Raw genomic sequence first — 15,518 nt, forward strand, 5'->3', positions numbered from 1 at the left:
GCCATCATACCGGTTGGGCCTTCCATCCGTCAGCGACGACAACGATCTGATCCTGCCCTCTTTGACCCTGAACCAGTGCAGACCTCATCTGATTGCCCTCTCAATGACGGAGATTGAGATAAATTGAAAGAGGACGAGCTGCCTGTTCGACAGTGGGAGCACAGAGAGCTTTATCCACCTGGACACTGCCCAGAAACTCACTCTTTCTGTCAGAGCCATGAGCTTCACCATCTCTTTGGCCGCAAAGGACCAATCAGCAGAGATCTGGGGGTATTGTGTAGCATCGTTAACAGTGGAGGCGTGAATGCTATGATAACTTTCATTTACTTGTGATACCGCAGCTCTGTGCGCCGATACTCCTGGACCTCAACTTCCAGAGCCAGTTTAAGAGTGTAACTATGGCGTTCAGAGGACTGTAACCACCCATAACAATACACAACTCTCAACTCGCAACCCCATTCCCCCAACAGCCGGACCCCGCTTGCAGCCTCTCCACCCTCCACATATCCCCTCCAACACTATTCGAGAACCTGACCCCAGACTGCTGGCCCATCACGATGAAAAACAGGCCCTATAGCAACTGAGGATCAGTCATTTATAAGTCCGAGGTGCAGTGACTCCTGGCGGAGGAGATCATAACTCCAAGTTCGAGTCCGTGGCGGGCCCAGGTCGTGGTGGTCAGGGGTGGAAGCAATCCCTGCATGGTGATAGATTACAGCCAGATGGTCAACCGCTTCACCCAGCTGGATGCTTTCCTCCTCTTTCGGATAGCCGATATGGTCAATAAAATAGCCCAGTACAAAGTGTACTCCATGATTGACCTGAAGTCAGCATACTACCAACTCCCACTTTGCCCGGGGGACTGCAAATACACTTCCTTAGGGTCCCCTTTAGAGTCATCAATGGAGTCTCAGTGTTCCAAAAGGAGATGGATCGGATGGACAGGCATAAACTGACAGCGACATTCCCCTACCTTGACAATGTCACCATCTGCGGCCACGACCAGCAGGACCATGACGCAAGCCTGGCAAAATTTCTCAGCACAGCCAAGTCCCTGAATCTGACATAACAAGGAGAAGTGTGTGTTTAGTACCACTTGCCTGGCACTCCTTGGATGTGTTGTGGCACATGGTGTCAATGCCCCCGACCCTGACTGCATGCATCCCCTTATGGAGCTCACAATACCACACAACCTCAAGGCGCTGAAACAGTGCCTGGAGTTCTTTTCTTACTATGTCTAGTGGGTGTCCAATTACGCCGATAAAGCCTACCCCTTAGTAAGGTCCACAAGCTTCCCCTTATCGGCAGAAGCCCAGGCGGCATTTGACCAAATCAAAGGAGACATCGCTAAAGCCATGATGTATGCCGTGGATGAATCCACCCCATTCCAGGTGGAGAGCGATGCCTCCAACTTCGCACTGGCCACCACTGGTAGGCCAATAGCATTTTTTCCTGCACCCTCCATGGCCCTGAGACATGGCACTCCTCAGTCGAGAAGGAGGCACAGGCAATCATTGAGGCCATGTGCCACTGGCGTCACTACCTCACTGGGAAAAGATTTAACCTGCTGATGGATCCTGTCTTAATGTTTAACACAAAACTGCAGGGTAAAATCAAAAATGATAAAATCGTGAAGTGGAGAATCAAATAACTATGATATCCTGTACTGGCCAGGCAAACTCAATGATCCCCCAGATGCCCTATCCCATGGGGACGTGCACCGGCATGCATCTTGACCTCCAGTCCCTCCAGGATGACCTCTGCCACCCCAGAGTCACGAGGTTGTTCCGCTTCATAAAAGCCCAGAACCTCTCGTACTCCATTGAGGATGTCAGGTCCCTGACCAGACACTGTTGGGTCTGTGTGGAATGTAAACTGCTATTCTTCAGGCCCAACAAGGCACACCTCATTGAGGCCACGTGCCCCTTCGAGCGACTGAGTGTCAATTTCAAGGGACCCTTGCCCTCGACCAGTAGGAACATCTATTTCCTCAACGTCACAGACGAGTTCTCCAGATTTCCGTTTGCCGTCCCCTGTCCCGACATGACCTCTGCCACAGTTATCAGGGCACTCTGCAGCATATTCACCCTCTTCGGGTACCCAGACTATATTCATAGTGATCGGGGGTCCTCGTTCATGAGTGACGAGCTGCAGCAGTACCTGTTGGCTAGATTCATAGCCACTAGTAGAACTACGAGCTGTAACCCCAGGGGAAATGGCCAGGTGGAGCAAGAAAACGCCACCATTTGGAAGGCAATCCTCCTGGCCCTTAAGTCAAAAGGCCTGGTGGTATCTCACTGGCAAGAAGTCCTGCTAGAGGCACTCCACGCCATCCAATCCCTCCTATGCACTGCTACAAATATGACCTCTCATGAACACATGTTTTCCTTCCCCAGGAGGTCTGCGACCGGAACCACTCTGCGCCCTGGCTCTCATCTTCAGGACCCATCCTGCTGAGGAAGCACGCGAGGGGCTATAAGACTGACCCATTGGTGGAGGAGATGTATGCAAATCCACAATACGCTTACAACCAGTACCCTGACAGCCATGAGGACACAGTCCTTGTCCGGGACCTGGCACGCGCCAGAGACACCCACCTACCCCAGCCCCAACCACCACACACACATCGGGCCCTACAAAGATTTGGTACAGGCTATTGACGCTCCCCCGGGACCCCACACCACATGCCTGACACCCTCATCCAGCTGAGCCAACTACCGTGCCCTCACAGACAACCAGACCCCACCCCCTACAGCAACAGCCTTGCCTCCCCTCCCCTGCCCCCACACAGCCTCAAGACATCTGACCAGCAATGGAACTGACCAGTACACCCCTGGCGGAGCTACACAGGCCACAGAGGCAGAGGAAGCCACCTGACCGGCTGAACCTCTAGGTCTGGGTTTTGTTTTTTTAAAGAGGGGGTGATTGTAGTGATATGTATATACTGCTGCTGCTCTGTACATAAGTGGCTGGCCCGCCCAATGATGACGACCCCATATAAACCCTCCCCCTGTGACCTGGCCATAAAGGTCAACCTCCTTGCCCCCTTCCATTCATTGGAGTTGGGCCAGCCGAAATCTAACGTGTATTAAAGCTTATCGTTCCTCACTCAGTCTTTAGAGTCATTGATAATGGATATTAATGCCATCTGTCATAAATAAGTGGCAGAGCAATGGCTGTCTTCCCTACCCTTAATCTCCCATGCAACTGGATCTGCTCTGTGTTTCCTAGAACATTTCCATCTGTGTGGGGGATTATGGGTAGGGAAGACGGCCATGCTGTACCGTGTTTTGAGCTGCAGAGAGTGTCCCTGAAGGCCAAAGTGGCTGTCTCAGCCCACACCAGCCGCCACCTACAGCTCCTGCCAGCATCTGCTACCCCCCGCCAGCTCCCGCCCATTGCCCCTTCCTTGAGGGGGGGGTGAATGGTGAGATGGGTTGTGGGCCGACGGCATCATCAGCCTGCACCTAACCAGCCACTTGCACTGATTGTACATTCAGGTCAGGCGGTGGAGCACAGCGGTCCACCGATTATCCTTCCCCGAGAAGGGTTGGAATCAGCGCCTCAGAGCCGGCCATTGTACATTCAGAGAGGTAGGTATTTGGGCTTAAGGGTGAAAGAACCTCTGCCTTTACAGACGGTGTTTTCCCTGCTTGAAAGTGTCTTGAAGCAGCCACAACTCCAGTCTTCCCAACAGGCATCAAATTTCAAAGGCCTATGCATCAACAGTGAATTTAAAAGACTGAACTTTGAAGTAACTTTCTGCATTTTGGCTAAGGCTGCAATGGTTTGGGGGTCTCTCTCTCTCTCTCACACACACACACACACACACACACACACACACACACACACACACACACACACACACACACACACACACACACACACACACACACACACACACACACACCTATTGCTGCTTGTCATGTGCTGTTGGTAACACTTGGCAGGGAGCTTGCTTGCAAGTGAGCTTTCAGTAAGGATTAAAATAATATCTGAGTGCCCTGTAATTTGGGGAAACCTGTATTGGAAGCAAGTCCCTTTGCCTGCTCTGCCTGTACCTTCAGGAGAAGGAAAAGTAGATGAAGCTTTCTCTCCTTGTAAGTGGAAATTGGGTAGCTCATCTGATGCAGTGGAGATCAGCAAACTTTGAGGTGTGGCAGCAGCATCCCGGAATTAATATCATGTTAATTTTCAGGTCATTAAGATTGAAGATTAGGCTGGAGGTGAATTTTAGTTGTTGTGATATTGTTGACATTGTTTGGGTAAATTTTACTTTGGAAAGAAGTTTCCGAGCTGACAAAAATCCCTCTGGAAAGGCTTGAAGCTTCCTCGGAATTCCAAGTTCCTGGATTTTGTGATGGGAATTTTGTGAGACTGCCAGTGTAAATGGTCATTGTGCACATTCAGCAAATTTACTTGTCTTGAAAAATTGCAATTTGCCTTATTTTGATTATTCCATCATCCATTACTCCCCCTTCTCCACACAATTTGTCATTTGTAAATTTGTCATTGCATTTTTGATCGGATAGTTATCCCTCCTCTTTGCTGTCTTTTATTTCAGTTGTCAATTCTGCGTACAATTTAGCTTTGCTCTTTAGCAGCATATCAAAATTCTTTTGAAAACTTGGGTAATAATTGCAGTGGAATGCATGATGTTTCACTCTGTGACTTCAGTGAAATAAGTCAGGCCTTTTCTTTTAAAATCCATAATATCTATTTCCTATTTTATTGTTTCTTTTTGAGATTTTTTTCTATTTTTTGTTGGAAAAGTATTACTTTTGTCTTCTCACCACAGATGAATAATTCAGTTATGTCAAGGCCACATATCCTTCCTTTAATGCGAACTTAGCAAGACTAAATAAAGAACAGTTTTTTAAAATCTTAATTGTACCCATTCACTTCGAAAACAATGAGATGGTAGAATCCATCAGCACCAAAGGGAGCTTGTGATTCTTCACTGCATCTATACTGGTGCTTTCATAAGAGCCACTGATACTGCCCAACTCCCCTGATACTTCCTCACAACCCCATTGTATTTCTTATCCTTCAAGAATTTATCTGATTACCTTTTTAAAGTTAGAATAGAGACTTCTTTCACCATATTCTCAAACTGGGGTTTCGAGACAAAACAACCCAATGAAATGGAAAAAAAAAAGCAATATTTTATCAATGTTTATTTTAGCAGTTTACTTGAACCTGTTTCCCTGATTACTGGCCCTCCTGTCAAAATGGAACCAAAACTATTCCATCAGTAGTCGTTGAATTATGACAATTTGTTTCAGGTTTCAATGCTATCAAGTTGATTTCTGAAGGGGAAAGCTCTTCGAGTATGGAGAGATCAGAGATCAGAGATCTTGCAGTGAACATTCACACCAGCAGGAGGGGACTGATGCAACATAGAGACTATCGCCACCAAGTAGGTGAGAAAGAGATGAAATCATTCTAAGTAATTACAGATGTACCATTTGGTGAAAGATTAAGCTCTACCCTTCCTGCAAGTACCGGAGACTTTTACACAGCCACTTTGTTCTGGGATATTTGCAGCATTTTTAACGCAACATCTGCTGTGTAAAATGCACCGACATGGAATGGTTGTGTCATTCCAGTCTTGGCTTTTTTCCAGCAGAAGGTGCAGTGTCAGCCCTGTGTGTAAAATGGCAATCCGAGACCAATTTGGGTAAGGATGTGTTTTCGTGCTGTATTTTTTCTAGTGTATTTATGGGTAACCATTTAAAACTTGGGCAAAACATGCAAGTAGGACAACAGGAAAAAATATTTTAATAATAAATAATACTGCTGTCTCGCTCTCTCCTGGTGGCCCACAATGAAACAGCAAAAGAAAAAGGCAGAATTGATCTGGCTGACAGCGAGTAGTTCACTAGGGAGTACCTGACTGGCAGGCACTTGGCGGTTTAGCCCATCTCAAATGTCTATGAATGCTCCCATAAATGCAGAAATCTGAAAGGAGTAGATGAAATGGCTGGAGCTGAAATGAACTGGTGGTGAAATAGTGATGCATCCTCTACAGGACTCACCATTACGTTAGGTGGGTGAAGCACTGATGTGTTGCTGGGAGAAGAATGAGACATAATTTAATTCATAAATACATAATTCATGGTCTCGACAAGACAGATATGGGGTGGCTGTTGGCCTTTCAAAATAGGGCTTGATCATTCATGAATAAGATAAAAAGTACGTATCAAAGGGTACTGAGTCTGGAACTCTACAGAAGGAGGCTGTGAATGCTCAGTTTCTGAATGTATTCAAGACAGTCACTGACAGACAGACCTTCAAATATTAAGGGAGAGGAGATTAGTGTTAGAGAGTGACATTGTGATAAAAAGACTGATCCCACCGCCCTGCTCTCAGCTGTCCCCAAGTTACCTTGTGCTGTGAGCAAGCTAATCTTGGGGTTTGTCCTCAATTTGAATAGTCTAAAGCCCATCACCCTGCTCCCCCTTGACAGCAAGCCACCTGCTCCCAATGATAGATGGTGGTGATTAGTAAGGGATTATTTAAGGTGGTATGTGAGTGGAAGGAAAAAGTGTGAATCCAGTGCTATTGATCAATACGCAGTATATTTTCCCATACTTTTATAAATTGTATGCATATGTTTTATTAAATTGTGCGTGTATTTTCCCACACTCTTTTATACATTGTTGTGTGTTAATAAAAGGATTGTTTGATCGCAAGCCCTTGTTTCCAGACTCATCTCTCTTCAATCCGGCACTTTCTCAACACAACAATGACCAGTGAGGGGACCAACAAGGGGCCACCAGGAGAGTCTCCCAACAGCCCATCACCAGCCCCCATTGATAAATAGCAGTGATGCAAAAGAGCCCCGTGATGGTAGTGATCACTGTCAGCATTACTCAAAATTATCACCCTAATTTCAATTTCACATATAAGACTGGGGGAATATTTTTTGGCCATTTTTTTGGGAAAAAAACATAGATCTAACATGCCATCAATTACGGTACGTTATACATGACATTAGATGCTGACATTGTTGGCCCACCTCTTTTGCTCCTGGAATGCTGGCTTGCTGTGTAAAAAGACTCACTGACCTGGCATTATGCCAGCTTTGTTCAGTCCAGTGTAAACAACGAAAGCCAGCAATATTGCGGGATTTCTGTGTTTTTAAAAAAAAATCTCTAGTGCGTGGGAAATGAAGTAGGGAAGAGATTTAAGAATTCAGGCATAATATCAAGGACAATGCTTATGACTCTATAGTGTGAGCAGTTTGGATATGTGTCCAGTACAAGCTCGACAGGTGATGTTAAAAAAGATTATATCCATTTTCATGGTTGGAAACTGAATATCACATTGTTCATCAGTTTTCGGAGATTTTACAATTCGAAATGCACGGGACGCACATTCAAAACTTAACAGAGATCTTGAGGAATAATTCCAAACATGATCAGTAGTGACTTTCACATATCCTGCATTGTTCCTGTGTCTGTGGTTAATTGATTGTAAATCACTTGGTGTCCTAAAGTGATATGGCTCATTACAAGCACCTCTGCTATTTATAATCTAAGATAATGACTTTTTTGTTCAATTTGTTCTTTCCTTTTATTTCTAGTTCCACCAAATATGATGGGCAGCTCATCCATTTCACCCAAATGGCCAATATCAAAATGATACATAAAGTGTATGCCCTAAAATTTATACACAAGGCACTGAATTATTTTTCTTCAATACATTATTAGCACTTACAGCAATATTTAAGCAATTGTGTGACTCCTGTCGGACTCTGGCTTTACCTTACTCTTAATTTAGTCTATGTGTAGTCTGAGTCCAGCGTGTTCTTTGAATGAAGCGATAGGAGAAGGTATTCGGTTCAACAGTCAATTTATTAAACAGCACAAGAATAAAACTTAACAGAGCTCTGGGTCAGTCGTTAGTTCATAGGTTACCTGCACAGTGACTGACCCCTATTGTCCAGTTGGCTCAGTTTATATAGATCAACCTTATCATACAGAACAAAAGTTGTCTTCCTTTGCTAGATCTTTTTGCATAAGGGTTATCACAAGTCATCTCCTGTTTTGCAGATATCTGGGGTGTAGCGCTCCCATCTTAATCCTCCAGGCCAGACTATCCTGTTGTTTTGATCAGAAATTAATTCATCCCCAGATATTTCTAATCACCATTCTGTTCCTGTCTGGCCAATTTCTGCTGTTCTCTTTAACACCTCCTCCTGCCTTAATCTTCCTCCTAGACTGGTTTTCCATTCCCTTTGTTTCTTGCAGGCCATTCTTTGTTCTGGTCTGGCCTGTGTCTCCTGTGCTACTCACCACCTCCTTCAGTTTGAGCATTCCTCCTAAATCGTTTTATGCATTTCTTGGGAGCAGACAATTTTGCTCAGCCAACTTTGCTCCATGCTGTGATTGCCACTTAATCACATTCCTCTTTTTCCCTGAACCATGCAGTAAATATAAAATTATTAATTAATCATTTCTTTCATAATGTTTTAACCCCTAGATTCCAACACTCCTTGTTTTATGGGTGGTAGGGAATGCAAGCATTCTTGCATTTTATTTTCATACTCGACCATTGGTTGAAGGGTGATTTCTTATAAAGGAGAACTGTTTCTGTTGGCTGGGAATTTTCTAAGATTGTCCAAGATTTAGAATCAAAACATTTGGGAAGAAATATCTTTTAGATTGAAAGAGTGATGGGAATTTGAAACTTTTCTAGCAATGATGGGTCATTTGCTCATTGTAAATTTAAGATCAATAGTTATTCACTGAAGATTTGAAAGGATCTAGGGATAAGGCAAATGTGCAGGAGTTGGGTGACAGATTATTCAGGGTTTATTAATCAATAAGTTGAAATCTTTAATAGTGTGTACAATAATAAAGAATTTAATTTTTCTCATTAATTTACAAGTAATGATGGAGCAAGCAGAGCCAAAATACTGTGGCAAAGTATAGTTCTAAAATAAAACACACTGCAAAACATTATTATGCAAGTAATCGGGGAAGTAAAAATGTTTAAAAGTAATTATTTACAGCTCAGAGCTTATAATAATAACAAGCAGTAAGAGCAACCAAAAGTCCCAGAAATTGCTCAAGAGAAAGAAAATAACTTCCACCTCATTGGCTTTCTCCAGCATGTTGACTTGTCTGGACACTGGTAGAATCTCCAGCAACAGTGAATATCCAGGGGCTGTGAGATAAAACTGAGGCAAAGAGCTCAGTGCCTTGGCTTGGTTGATGCATGTGGTAATCAAAAGCTCAGTGATTTGGCACTGGCCTCTGTCAAGTCATTCACCTTCCTACCTGAAATGCAAACTGTGAGTTGGATGATTTGGCCCCCAATAATGGATTCAAACAATTTTCTGACAACTTGTAATCATCCGACTGTCCTTCAGTGTCTCCCTTTCTTGAATGACTCTATTACATTTGCTATCATCCAGAATCAAAGAAATCCTAAAGGTCGATGCCCAGTGAATCCATCATCTCTCCTGCCTCCTTTACCAGAGCCCATGAATGACATCAGGTACCAAGAAATAAATTAGTGGATGGGGCCCAGAAGTGAGAATTTTGAGATTACTCATGCTCTTAAACCATTGGCAATGAGACCAATTGCACTGCTCTTTTTGTCACCCTAGCAAGGCTAAGCTGGCAATGAAAGTGTGGATGGCCTGGTTTGCATCCTCAGCATCTCGCTGCTTGTATAACCAAGACAGGAGCAGCAAACCCAATCCATGCTGCTGAGTTTCAGCAGATGTAGATGTGAACAATTCTGTTTTTTCAGTTGTGAAGAACTGTTTTTTTTACATTTTCTCTTTGATTCGACCAATACAATACTATCTAGACAGCAATCTCCAAACCCCCATTCCTGAGCAGAGAAGAAAACGCCAACAGAATTCCAAGAGGGATCATGAGGCAATTCACAAAGCTCGAAACAGCTCAAGAACAATGAACCCAAAGGACACTGCAAAAGTCAATGGTAAGCAAGTGGGAAAAGCTTGCAGCAAGCTTGTGAAGCATTTGGAAAGTGTCCTTCTAAATGTGTTTGTCTTTTTATATGAACAAAGACAGCAGTGTTATGTTTGTATGTCAGATATAATAAATAGTTTGAGATAAAGTTCATTATAACATTTCTATTTAAGAGCTCTTTATGATTGCAAATTGACTGCAAATTCCCTGTGTTGAAACAATGACTTGCTTATTTTGAGTTATTTTTGGACATTCTGTTATCACAATAAGTTCTCTAAAAATGTCCACTTTCTTTTAGGGTACTTGAGTATCAACATGATGAAATTATGGAAGCACTGTATCAAATTTATTTACTTGCTGTCAATAAGATGAACGTGATGGTCTGGTCTATTTCTGTCAGGCAGTTTATTATGTTCTTTTTGTTTATGAAAAATTTAATAACATGAAGACACTTAGAGGCAAATGCTCACATCTGCATTCAATTTTGGCAACCAAACTGTTTAAACATAATGTTGGCGGGGTATCAGTGGGCTGGCTTGGGACTTGCTCAAGTGTCGATTTTTCATGAGACTGACACATGCCAGCAGAAGAGAGCTAAAATCAGAGATGTTAGACAAGTAAACATTGAAAGAAAGAAGATTTGGATACTATGTGATCTGACCTTTCAACACTCAAGTGATGGAACAGGTTTTGGCTCAGTTTCTGATTGATAATACATAATTTGGCTTTGGATTATAATTGGTTTTGAAACAGCTGAACAAGATGGAAATAATCAACTGTAAAATAACTATTTGTGGGTAATCCAGTATTGTTGGCAGAATGTAACTTAATTTTCAGTTTGAGAAGTCTGGAGGATGTAAGATCAATGTCAAAGCTGAAAGTCAGTCAGAGGCAGATCTAGAGTATGGCAGCCAGGGCATGTGCCCTGGGTGCCACTGACCTCGCTTTACGTGGCCAATATCGAACTCCCGAGCACCACACTGATCGTCATCTTTCGCCTCATTCACGTCGCCTGCCGACCTAACCGCTGATCATAACCCTGCTGTGGTGCTGCCTGAGTAAGCTCGACATCTAACTCCCGAGCCAAACACAACACCCAACAGCCTGGCTTATCCTACCTCTCCCTGTTCCTCCCCCATCCTGCACAGGAGTCCTATTAATCCTCCTGCCTCTGTGCTTTGTCGGAAACTGATGCTAAGAAATGATCCCCTAGTTAGAAGATCTATAGCATCCGGCAGCGCATTGAGTGATGGTGGACCTGACCTCCCAGAATTCCATGTGGCTGAGAAACCCCTCCATGAGTTCTCTGTGCATTTAACCCTTTCATTATGCCGAGGCCCACAGGGTGATGGGGGTTTTAAAGGAAAAGGCGGGTAGTTCCTCGCTTGCACACAATCTGCGTCTCTCCCTTCCCCGTCTCTCCCTTCCCCGTCTCTCCCCTCCCCGTCTCTCCCCTCCCTGTCTCTCCCCTCCCTGTCTCTCCCCTCCCCGTCTCTCCCCTCCCCGTCTCTCCCCTCCCCGTCTCTCCCCTCCCCGTCTCTCCCCTCCCCGTCTCTCCCCTCCCCGTCTCTCCCCTCCCCGTCTCTCCCCTCCCCGTCTCTCCCCTCCCCGTCTCTCCCCTCCCCGTCTCTCCCCTCCCCGTCTCTCCCCTCCCCGTCTCTCCCCTCCCCGTCTCTCCCCCTCCCCCGTCTCTCCCCCTCCCCCGTCTCTCCCCCTCCCCCGTCTCTCCCCCTCCCCCGTCTCTCCCCCTCCCCCGTCTCTCCCCCTCCCCCGTCTCTCCCCCTCCCCCGTCTCTCCCCCTCCCCCGTCTCTCCCCCTCCCCCGTCTCTCCCCCTCCCCCGTCTCTCCCCCTCCCCCGTCTCTCCCCCTCCCCCGTCTCTCCCCCTCCCCCGTCTCTCCCCCTACCCCCGTCTCTCCCCCTACCCCCGTCTCTCCCCCTACCCCCGTCTCTCCCCCTACCCCCGTCTCTCCCCCTCCCCCCGTCTCTCCCCCTCCCCCCGTCTCTCCCCCTCCCCCCGTCTCTCCCCCTCCCCCCGTCTCTCCCCCTCCCCCGTCTCTCCCCCTCCCCCGTCTCTCCCCCTCCCCCCGTCTCTCCCCCTCCCCCCGTCTCTCCCCCTCCCCCCGTCTCTCCCCCTCCCCCCGTCTCTCCCCCTCCCCCCGTCTCTCCCCCTCCCCCCGTCTCTCCCCCTCCCCCCGTCTCTCCCCCTCCCCCCGTCTCTCCCCCTCCCCCCGTCTCTCCCCCTCCCCCCGTCTCTCCCCCTCCCCCCGTCTCTCCCCCTCCCCCGTCTCTCCCCCTCCCCGTCTCTCCCCCTCCCCCCGTCTCTCCCCCTCCCCCCGTCTCTCCCCCTCCCCCGTCTCTCCCCCTCCCCCCGTCTCTCCCCCTCCCCCCGTCTCTCCCCCTCCCCCCGTCTCTCCCCCTCCCCCCGTCTCTCCCCCTCCCCCGTCTCTCCCCCTCCCCCCGTCTCTCCCCCTCCCCCCGTCTCTCCCCCTCCCCCCGTCTCTCCCCCTCCCCCGTCTCTCCCCCTCCCCCGTCTCTCCCCCTCCCCCGTCTCTCCCCCTCCCCCCGTCTCTCCCCCTCCCCCCGTCTCTCCCCCTCCCCCCGTCTCTCCCCCTCCCCCGTCTCTCCCCCTCCCCCCGTCTCTCCCCCTGCCCCGTCTCTCCCCCTGCCCCGTCTCTCCCCCTGCCCCGTCTCTCCCCCTCCCCCGTCTCTCCCCCTCCCCCCGTCTCTCCCCCTCCCCCGTCTCTCCCCCTCCCCCGTCTCTCCCCCTCCCCCCGTCTCTCCCCCTCCCCCCGTCTCTCCCCTCCCCCGTCTCTCCCCTCCCCCGTCTCTCCCCCTCCCCCGTCTCTCCCCCTCCCCCGTCTCTCCCCCTCCCCCCCTCTCTCCCCCTCCCCCCTCTCTCCCCCATCTCTCCCCCTCTCCCCCATCTCTCACCCAACCCCCCCCCCCCTGACATCACGTTCTCTCCACTCTGGCCACCTGATGGAGCTGGATGTGTGAGGCGGTGTCTTCCATAAACTCCACTCCCTATCTCCAGCCAAGACATGATCTTGTGTCCGCTGTCCCACAACAAGTGGAATTGGTAGAAATCAGGTGAAGGTGATTTGAGACATGGGCGATGACATGAGACATGGTGCTGGTGCAGCATGAAGGCTGATGCATCCGTTCCAGTACTAGGGCCTGTACATTCCCTGCAGACCCACAGCTCATGCTCTCGTTCACTTTCAGTCCTGACGAAAGGTTCCATTATTGGTGTATTACTTATTCTTATAATTTAAAATAAGTTTCAGGTTTAAATTTTTTCTACAAAACATCTTTTTTTGAAAATTGAAGTTTGCAATTTTTTTGAGGTGTGCCTTACCTAGGGGGCAAAATATAAAGGGCACAGTTTGACCTGCTGAATTTCTCCAGCATTGTGGTTTTACATAAATTGCTTAAGTTTTGCTGTCAACAACAATCTAATAATTTCTCCCAGCCTCTATCCTTTGCAGATTGTTTTTTCTGTATTGAAAAATAAAAGGTTGTGGTGAAACCACTATTGTGTATGTAAAAGATATGACCTTTTATCTTTGACCCTACCCTCACTGGCCGGCTCGTGACTCCTCCCCTTTATTCCCCATAAAGGCTGTGAACCACAACCTTGTCCCCAGTTCGAGCCCGGGTCAGTGTGAGCCAGCAACACAACACAATACAAGGGATGCTAATAAAAGCCTTCAGTTTCGATTACTTCAGTCTTTGCATAATTGATTGTGCATCAGAGTTGTTATCTGTTAATCTTTCCTCTTCCTCACTTCACATCCCCCACAGCTGAACCCTGTTTCCCTGTACTAACTGACCTAACTTGGCACATTACAGTTTGATAAAATTTTCATCTTGTGCTTGTAAGCCTCCAGAACTTCAACCATTTTGATCTGTGTCATCTCCTGCAAGCAAACAAACATCCAAGAACTCTTTACTCTTCCAGTTCTGGCATCCTGTGTGGTCCACACATCTTCTGCTCCACCTGCAGTGAAATGCAGATTCTTGAATGTTGATCACCAGCCCATAAATTGTTTCCATTGCACTTTCAACTACAACCTAGTAACTTCTGCCAGCTTGGAGCATGGAACTGCTGTGGCATCTTGGGTGATGAGGGGGTGCGGGGTGGGGTCTGAAGGCTTGGAGGGAAAAGAAGAAAACTAAACAGAATTGCTTTCTTCCCCTGGAATAAGTCCCTGCTTAAGATGATGATGTTTGACATAGTGTTGATGGTTTGGCCAGTGTAATATCTACAGAAGATGAAGAAAGGCACATATTTAAGGGGAATTGCTGACTGCTGTAAAGCTCAGTAGAGATATAGCAGCGTGTGGGTGTCTGCAAAGCACTGGCGAGGTCAAACTGGAGAAAAATGGAGAAGGTTTATCATAGAATATAATGTATTGATTGGCAGTGCAGAGCATTATAACCTTTTGTGTATTCCAGCCCTTCTCTGCTGCTTTGAAATGTATTAAAATTATTTCTTCTAACAGATTGCTGCAAAAAAAAAGCCGAGCTCTCCCTCTGAGTCTCTGCGGTATGGCTCTGACACAAGTGGCATTTGTCATTGTAACTGCCACTGTCAGAGGGTTTTTATTGGTCATTTGTTTCTGTCAGGCATGATGTCAGAGTGGCGTGGCTCAAAGATAGATTGCAGTTCAGGGGTCATATTACCAGTGCGACAGGATTTAATGGGAGCTATCGTAGAGTTTTTTAAATATTTTGTTTTTGAAGTTGCATGACAAAGCTGTGAGTCTTTTCTCTTTCTGGACTTGAACACTTATTTTACTTTGATGATTGGTTGGAGCTCCAGTTGATAAGGATGTTTCAAAGATATCTTTTCTTTCACCTTGTTTCCTTCACTGTGGGTGAGGCAGCATTAATGCTGTCTCTTCTCTGCTTTCATCACCCTCTCCAGCTGCCCACTCTGGCCATAGAACCTGATCTCCCCTCTGGGACCAAGACCATCCATTGTTTGCCTTCATGCTCTTCTTTCTCCCAAGAGTTGGCAAAGTAGATAGATGGAAACTATTTCCTCCTTGGGGAGTCCTGGACAAGCAGAAACAATAGATGTAAGGGGTGATGTCAGGGTCAATCATTTATGTATTTTCAAGGGTCCCTGATCCAAAGCATAGGCTGATTACTCTTTCTAGAAAAACTGCTGATCTGGCTGAATTCTTCCAGTGTTTACTTCACGTAGTGGAGATCTGAAACTCTACATAGTACAGATCTATCACCAATGTATATAGTGTATATAGTTACAGTATCTAGACTGTGCTTACAGTGATTGGCTGAGAGCTAAGCCACACCTATTGTCTGGGCCTTAAAGGGTTGTGTCCCTAGCCAGGTCGGATCATTCCGGACTGGTCGGCCACCTGTGAAGAGCTCCTGTCTTTTGCTAATAAAAGCCTTGGTTTGGATCAACAAGTCTTTGGTTCTTTCGACGAGCTCTACATCCATCAAATCCAAAAAAATTGTTGACAGCAGAAAATGGAATTTTATTATAAAATCAGAAAATGCTGGAAACACTCCACAGGTCGGGAAGTGTCAATACA

At 46.9% G+C, this 15,518-nt stretch overlaps 1 protein-coding gene across 1 annotated transcript in view; it reads left to right on the top strand.

Annotated features, from left to right (window-relative positions):
• Positions 1–15,518, top strand: part of LOC138753238 (uncharacterized) — a 94,537-nt gene that overhangs the window by 10,074 nt on the left and 68,945 nt on the right. The window contains exons 2-3 of the mRNA XM_069916044.1: positions 5,286–5,423; positions 9,826–9,960. Of these exons, the coding sequence (XP_069772145.1) occupies positions 5,286–5,423; positions 9,826–9,960 (273 nt within the window). The remainder of the gene's footprint in view (positions 1–5,285; positions 5,424–9,825; positions 9,961–15,518) is intronic.

The sequence above is a fragment of the Narcine bancroftii genome, chromosome 1 (genome assembly GCF_036971445.1).
Source record: "Narcine bancroftii isolate sNarBan1 chromosome 1, sNarBan1.hap1, whole genome shotgun sequence".
Taxonomy (NCBI): domain Eukaryota; kingdom Metazoa; phylum Chordata; class Chondrichthyes; order Torpediniformes; family Narcinidae; genus Narcine; species Narcine bancroftii.